Source organism: Palaemon carinicauda, chromosome 3, assembly GCF_036898095.1.
Source record: "Palaemon carinicauda isolate YSFRI2023 chromosome 3, ASM3689809v2, whole genome shotgun sequence".
NCBI lineage: Eukaryota > Metazoa > Arthropoda > Malacostraca > Decapoda > Palaemonidae > Palaemon > Palaemon carinicauda.
In genome coordinates this window covers 152057154-152065831 of record NC_090727.1, presented here as the reverse complement: position 1 = coordinate 152065831, position 8678 = coordinate 152057154, and the positions used below count along the sequence as shown (strand labels likewise).

Here is an 8678-nt window from a genome sequence, read left to right as displayed (position 1 = left end):
TATATCAATAAACAATTTATTTTATTGCAGGCTTTACATATAAGTTAACCAGTTAAAACATAAAAAATTTAGAAACATTCTTCTAATGTTGAGGGAGGGATAAAAGATATCTGTGTAACATTAAAAACATTGTACATTTTATTACGAGGCTTTTTAAATTATCTTTTATTGCCCTAAGTGTATATTTTTGTCAAATTTTATATTTTCTTTAGATCTGCTTATTTCCAACTTCTCACTAATGTGGCCCTAAAGATTTTATAAGTGAGAGGGGATAACTGGAAATGAGAGACTGTTTTTGGAATGTGAACAGCTTAAAATTGGATAAAGCAGATGCTTGGTGTGCTGTAAAAGGCTTATGTCTGCTGTGGGTAGTATTTGCTGCTACCATTTTCCAGGTTCTTACTAATGTGGCCCTAAAGATTTTATATAAGTGAGAGGGAATAACTGGAATGAGACTGTTTTTGGAATCTGAACAGCTTAAAATGGGATAAAACAGATGAATGGTGTGCTGTAAAAGCCACACTGTAGACAGTACTACCCTATGGGTACTGCAATTTAACTATATGGGTACTGCAATTTAACTAACACAAGACGAAAAAAAAAAAAAAAACTAGTAGTTCTCATTTATCAAAGGAACAGACCCAACACAACCTACTTTTAAACTTGACCCTATATAAATTGAATACCTATGTACTAAGACAATACGTAATTTCAAAAGGTACGTATAACTTCCATTACAAGATTGACATTACCAAATTTGGGTTACAGTCACTAAATCTCTGTAGAAAGTTACTAAAATTGCAATAATTTGGATGAAAATAATACTGAGAAAATCTCCAGTATCGTTATACCACATTAGTGAGGCATAATAATTACTATTTAAACTTTCTAACCTCTGTTCATTAATTAGTACAGTATGCGATCCACTTCATTTGGTAAACCATTCCCACTGCTCGCCCACCCTGGAAAGCATTAGGCTCTTCATAAAATCTCAATGTCACCTGGATGAACTAGTTTACCGGCAAACAACGTGACTCCGGTGATCTTGTCCGTAATGAGGAATATGAAAGGCCGATTGACGGAGAACTGTACAATGTTGCCTCCAAAACGTGTGACGAGGATACCTGTGGTGGGAGGAAAATAATAATGTTTCGTTATTCATTGGCAGTGTGATCAAACTATAATTATCTAGATTTTTATGAGGTACATTAGAGGCATTACTAAATGGTCTTTTACAGTTAAATTACCTTCACAGTATCCCTTTGTCCCCTTATTTGGACCTATTTCAGCTTGGGCACTGCTATGAAAACCCTTTGGTACTACTGTATACTCTAATTGTTTTTAATGAGGCGTATTAGCACTGACAGCAGTGCCCTTTTAGCCCGGAAAAGTTTCCTGCTATCTGATTAGTTAGAATTATCTTGTCCAACCCAATCAGCGATCAGGAAACTTTTCAGAGCTAAAAGGGCACCCCTGCGAGTCCGTAGAAATATGCCTCGCTAAAATGAATTGACTATACCAACAAAGAGCTTAACCCTTTTACCCCCAAAGGACGTACTGGTACGTTTCACAAAACTCATCCCTTTACCCCCATGGACGTACCGGTACGTCCTTGCAAAAAAACTGTTAACATTTTTTTTTGCATATTTTTGATAACTTTATGAGAAACTTCAGGCATTTTCCAAAATAATGAGACCAACCTGACCTCTCTATGATGAAAATTAAGGCTGTTGGAGCAATTTAAAAAATATATTACAAAATGTGCTTGGAAAAAAAAAAAAAAAAAAAAAAAAAACCCTGGGGGTTAAGGGTTGGAAAGTTCCAAATAGCGTAGGGGGTAAAAGGGTTAACTTAACACACTAAACCAGAAGCTGTACGAGCTCTCAGTGTCTGTTACAAAAGAAATTAACTTTCCCGATATTTGTGCTTAATAAAACATCCGTAACAAAAATTACAAAACCCCAAACGAGAGACTCACCTGATGCCGCAGCAGCTACCGTGCCTTCTTCTGATACTTCGACGACTGCCTCGTGGATAGCTTTGTCAGCGTACAAGGTTTTTGAATGGCTGAAACCAGTTAGGTTACCAAATACAGGATCAAAAAGATCTCTTATTCCCAAAGTAGCTAGAGCCTGCAAAACAAAAATTTTCGGTCTCGGTAAATCCGTAAAGATTGTATCTTGCAAAAATTCAAAATACACTTGCTGTACTATAGTAAATAGTACATACATTATGTTAATCACAACTGTTTTCCACGTAATCTAAATTTTTTTTTATATAAAGCACACACACGCATTCTCTTAGAGTCTTGAAAGTCAAAAAGTTCTTGTGAAGGGGTTTTACTACATTATCACCTTTATTTTCTAAATTTTCACTATCAAATCTCAATACAAAACTAAGGCATTAAATTCCCAACCTTCGTAAGATTAGCAAAATAATTTCCACTTTTTTTAAAGGGTTAATTCTGAAGAAGGAAGAAAGAAAAAAAAAAGAGAAAGAAAGAAAGAAGAAGAAAATGTCCAAGACAGGAGAAAATGGAAAGAGTTTGGAAATGAAACCTACAGGGAGGGACTAAAAACCCGACTGATAGTAATAATAAATGATAGGTTTCCTGTCGACAGCATTTGAGAGTTACTGGGGTAGTGTATAAGGTTGAACTTCTGATGAAGAAAGTATACAATATTTAGAAGAGATATCTTCGGATGTATAATGTTAAAATAACGTACTAAAACCATCGTTATTTTTTAAAGAAATTTCACTAGTTCACGTTGACAAGAGATTATGATTCAGATCCTCTATATCACAGTCATATTTCTAGATTCAGATTAATTATTATTACTTGAGAGAATATGGACATATCAAGAAGTTGAACAACTGATTTGATGAGAAGAAAAGCAGGAAGAGTCATTCAGTACAGATGAACTTCAAAAGCAAACAGTAAAGAGAATATGGACATACCAAGAAATTGAACAACTGATTTGATGAGAAGAAAAGCAGGAAGAGTCATTCAGTACAGATGAACTTCAAAAGCACACAGTAAAGGAGTGTACAGTATATCATTCAGCGTAGAGTTTGAACATTGCTGCTATCAGTAACAGAAAAATATAACCGAAACCAACATAAAAATACTGCTAACTCCATCACTTACCGATTTTAGCTCGCCTTCAAGCCTCGTGGTCAACTTGAATCTTGGCAGTGTCACTTCGACTTTCTTCCTTACCATCCCAGAGACTGCTTCTTGGAAACGTTCCCTGTTCAAAAGTCGGATAACACTTCCGGCGTCCAAACTATCAGGAAGGATGATGAACATGGACGTATTGGAGTCTTGGTAGGGTAGCTCGAGTATGGAAGAATTCAGTAGACTTGGGGCAAAACCTGAAAAGTAGCAGAAAATTATGACGAAACTAAGCGACTTTTTTTTTTTTTTAGGATAAAAGGCATATATAGTTCATGTTGAAAAGAAGTTAATAGCATATACTGTATATGTACTGGATATGCTTTTCAAGAATTTAAATTTTAAAAATAAGAAAAAGCAATTATTTTAAAAAGTAATTAAAAGTTTTTCCTATCCATCTATCCATACAAACCAGAGTTATTTAATTATTATTAATGAAGCTAGAACACGACTTGATATTTATAATTAGGTGTAGGTTGTTACTTTTAGGTGGCAAGTAAAGACCCATCTACCCGGCAGTACACCAAGCAGCCTCTCTGACCTTAACCTAGGATTTGCAGGGCAGTTCAGGGAGGAAATCTCAAACCTCTAGTCATGAACGGCAGGGTTTTGCGTCATTGCTACAAACTCTGAAACGAATGGGAAGTACACCTCCTCCTGTCCCATGGCATGACTGGCGACATACGAAATGCCATGGAGTTCGCCTACTACTGTACACACTCCACTGAAATCAAGGCAAGGAGGAAGACAGTTTCGAGTGCCAGTCCCTTATACGACGGGCTACCTCAAAGGTATGTACGGGGCCCTCTTGAAGGAGCTAAAAACTCCAGTGACATCCCACATTGATGGAATTCCCTGGAAAGCCAACCCTTCATGAGCATTGACAGTTTCCACAAAGAGGAAAAGTCAAAGCCCTTAGAGTCTAAACATCTGACAGTAACAGGGAGCAGGTTCTCCCGATTAAGGTACAGGAGGAAATCGGCAATTAATTGCAAAGCGGCTCTCACAGGAGAATTATCCCTTCTACAACAAACAACAGAAGTGGAGGACAGTCTCCTTTCCTAGCTAGACATCTGTGGAGGATCTAGGCAGCTATCCAGACAGGGCCGCCAATGATGGGTGTTAGCTCTGCAGGTGGCGTTGAGAAGGTCTTATATCGATGATTCAGAGATTTGAGGACGTCACACTGTTGATTAACTTTTGAATCGAGCAAAATGACAAAAAAACAAACATTTAAGTTGTCCCACGAATGTTGCAAGGCTTCCTCTAGCGTTGTTGACGGGTCAGGTACTGTAGGACCAGAAGTCCGGGAGCTTATTGCGGAGATGAATGGTAAAAGTTTCAATCAACAGCGAACCCCACACTCAAAAGCTGCTCTGCTATTAGAGGGTGAAGGAATAATTCTGCAATTGAGCTCTTGCCTGGAATGAATCATGCTGTCAGTTCTACGACAATGTTGAATGCCCATTTGTGCACCTGCTTTGCCAAGTCTGAGCGGTGCTTTTAAAACAGTACCGCCTCGCTTGTTGATACTAAGCTACTATGGTCGCGTTGTCCCCCAATAACACTTCTGAGTGACTGACAGGCACTGTTGGAATGCTTGCAGAACTGAAAGTGTTCATGTGCATATGTTTTCTTTAGACTAGGGGCCTGAGACAGTCTGGCTCCTCAGCTATGCACCCAATACCTCCATTGATGCGTGTGATCAGCAGAATCTGTGGAGGAGGATACTCCAGAGGAATTACCTTGAAGAGGTTTTCATTGTTTAACCACCAAGCTGGATCATCCCCTACCTCCTGTTCCACAAGAACAAGATGATAGGGGACCATTGGTTGATGACCACTGCAAAGGAGGCCACAACCTGCTTCTTGTCACAAGGGGAGGACTGAACAGCCATGCCCCCTGGAAAAAAAAAAAAAAAAAGAGCACAAGAGATGGGGATTCACTTCGTAGTTCGTAAACCTGCCATATATGCGGTCAGGTTTACCAGGGAAGACCCACGTGTGCATGTGAAACATCATCACATGCAGAACAGAACATTCTGAAAACAGAAAAGATTAATTAAGCTAAGTCATGAAACAGAGTGCACGTCAGTACAGTAGTGTTCTATAAAAGCGGCTGCTAAGTGTACTGACAAATGGGTGGCACTTACAGTAAACACTGTACCTTACACCCTGAATCACATTGCTATTAAAGAGCCAAGGTTTGTATCTATGCAGGAACAAACAGTTTTCAACAAACATTAAAAATTCAAGTACAATAAGTATATTCAATCTTTCACACAGCATAGTTATACTGTAACAGTATTAACAAATCCCAAATTTCCAAAACTAAAAGTACAATTTTAGAAAAACGTTCACTAACCATGATTGAAAAAGTTAGTCTGAACCATCATATCCACTATTCCTCCCGATAGCCCCGGGGGGATCAAAAACTCCTGCTTTCTAGTGTCAACTGGACTGAAAGGAGAGGCCCACAGGCCCTTGAAATAGACGGCATTGATTAGCACGAATTGCGTCTGCGGAGGAAGGAAATCTATGAAGTTCTCTATCTTCCCTTCTGTGGTCACGTTAACGTCCTGGTTGATGATGTTTTTCGCAGAATCCCCCCGGGTGAAATCAACCCTCCTCAGGTCGAAGAGGATGTTGCTCAAACATCGCTGAAGGATGATATCGTTGCCAAAGTAAGCTCTACTCAAGCTCTTGAACTTGGCACCTGTGTCAGATTGCGAATTACTTCCTAACCTGAAATAGAAGAGGCATTTTATGAGAACTTGTGGTTCGACAGATTTCTTATCGGAATAGTTCTCGTTAAAAAAAAATAACAGTTGTTAGAACATTATAAAAGTATAGTACCCTATATTAAATGGAGGAAACATGCACAAATATAAAATTATCCATAAATACAGAAGGCATAGTGTCTTTCTGCATACTCCTAAGTAAGGGAACACTCACTCCAAAACAGTGGAGGGTCTTCTTTTCATTTTACCAGAAATACTTTTGGATTGTTGCAGGAGCCCCTTGGAGAGTCAGCAATGCTAAATGCTATATGGATATCAATATCTTTGAATTCAATCTATACTTAGTCAGTTTCATGTAATGTAAATACGAACTAAATAGTTTCCTTTTATAAGGACTGAAAAGGCTGTATATGGACACACATGGCCCCCTAAATACAAGACCACACACAATGTACTTTACAGTGGATAAAACTATTTGCCCAGCATTTGAAATTAAACCTTGTTTTGTACACTTGTATAGAAAAACATTAAAAAGGATTCCTCCATGACCTGTATATCCAGAAAATTAGAAAAATAACTGTATTAACATTGGCAAAGTAAGGAGTTATCCAAACAATATCTTGAGAATTTCTTAGCTAAGAAAACATGACAAAAATGTGGTTGCAACAGACATTAACAAAACTAAAAATGCATAAAAATAACCCACAGAGTTTGGTTTGGATAATATGCCAGCTTAGGTCCTCGCGCAATTGTTATACAAAATGTGGTACAGTATTGTGTCGAGGCGACTACGGGGTGTGGTGTGGACCTTAGAATTCTAAAGACTAATGATAAAAATAGAATTCTCTAGACAAGATCTGAAGGGTATTCTGTAAGTTTCAAGAATAAACATAAGGTTATGTATGTACTGTAGACAAAAGCTGATGGAACTAATTCTCTACGTATGGGGTACAGAAAAGTTGAAAAGTATGAATCAATTGAAATGTTCGGGAAGGAAGAGAGTACTTACTTTGAATGAATAGTTAAGGAAGTAAAACCACTAGAGGAATGCATGAATCAAAACCAGTTTTGTCATTTTGCGATCATTTGAGGCCTCTTTTTTGTTATTTTTAATGAAATTCACATGTAAAAACTACTGTACTGCTGGTATATATGACCCCTTAAAAAGTGTACTGATTCTTCTAACCAAAATAAAAAAGATTAATCCAACATGTACAAACTAATATAGTACCCTTAATACTGTGAAATAGCTTTCAAACTTTCTACTTGCAAGGTTGGCCCACATAATTTATGAATTTGAGAAATGGCTGTGACTCGTTCACAGGGAACAGAGAGAGCAAAAGGTAGATGACCTTTGTAGGGAGGTCAACACGGAACAACTAAACAGATCTCGATACTCACAGAAATTTGAGAGCATTCCAGTTGGTGAATGTCCCAGTCTTACTGGTGAAGCCGAGGACTTCCTCGAGTTGGCGTCGGGTCCTTGCTTCGGTGCCAAAGTAAGTGAGGGTCAGCACGCTCCACAGACTGTACGGGGAAATGAACACGCTCTCTGCTTCTTTCATCTCTGCCACAGTCTTGAACATGGAGAGTCCAAAATCCTCAACGATCTGCGGGAAACTCGGCGACGGGGGCTCTGGGATTTCGTCCGGGAAGCATCGGTTAGTCTGACTCAAACAGGCTGTGGCCGCTAGCAGGACCAGCAGCGTTCCGACCCAAACGCTTCTCCCTTGCACTTGGAACATTGTGCGACAGCTGTAAGAGAGAAATTAGGACATCAATTTCATTACGAAAAGTATTACATCAAATTTTAATGAGTTTAGAAGTGATTACTGTATTAATATATATCAAGGGAAATAAAAAGGACTAAGAACTTTGATTAAGTTTAAATGTCTTGCAAGTGGAACAGGTGAGGAACGAGACATTGTTTTAAGAGTCCATATGTACAGCGGGACACAGGAGTTTTTGGTAAACGTCACTCTCAGGATGAGCACCCTTTCACACCATTACTGCATGGAGAGTAACCACAGTAAGAAGAGATGGCAGAGGTGTGCTTGGGGTTAAATAACAAGAACTCGACACGTAGAATGGGTGTGACAGGGTGTACCGCCAAGAATTCCTGAGTCCAACTACATAAGTCCCTTCACCCAAGCTAGGACCAGAGGGGACCAGGTAGTGGACAACTACTTTTGCGAACGTTGATGAACTCTTATAGGGCTTAAGTGAGCTTCGACTTACATACCTATATTTTGCGTGTTGGTACTGAAAAAAATTGGGTATCATTGTAGTGTATTACAGGGCAATGTAACCTAGGATAAAAAAACTACTTTTTCTTATAGAAAAAATTACGCTCTCTTCGAAAATGACACTCGTTCCCGTCGCAAATGAATAGTTTCAGAAATATATATATATACACACACACACACATATATATATATATATATATATATATATATATATATATATATATATATATATCCTACGATAATGGGGGACCCCCAGTGGGGTAGTAACGGCTGTGCACCTTACGCAGTCTACTTTAGGCATATACCAAGTTCCTTCAGGAACCAGCTGCACCTCCTTTATATCCATCTACTTAACCTACAATCTTCCTTCCTTTTATTTTACTGTCCAATATTTTCTAAGTTTTTCTCTGTGCCTCAACCGAAAAATTGCGCCCCCCCCCCATTTGCACTTACGGACTGAATGGTCTCACAGACCCTGGCGACAGGCTAAATAGACCAAATTAATAAACTAAATCCA

The 8678-nt window shown here is 38.6% G+C and overlaps 1 protein-coding gene across 1 annotated transcript; it reads right to left on the bottom strand.

Moving 5' to 3' along the window:
• On the bottom strand, positions 1–7681 carry LOC137638654 (leukocyte elastase inhibitor-like). Its single transcript, XM_068370933.1, has 5 exons — positions 7317–7681; positions 5540–5919; positions 3149–3375; positions 1979–2132; positions 1–1124 (listed from the first exon to the last, which is right to left on the bottom strand). The coding sequence occupies exons 1-5, from the start codon at positions 7658–7660 to the stop codon at positions 982–984; spliced, it is 1248 nt and encodes a 415-aa protein (XP_068227034.1). The 5' UTR covers positions 7661–7681; the 3' UTR covers positions 1–981.
• Between the last annotated feature and the right edge of the window lie 997 nt (positions 7682–8678).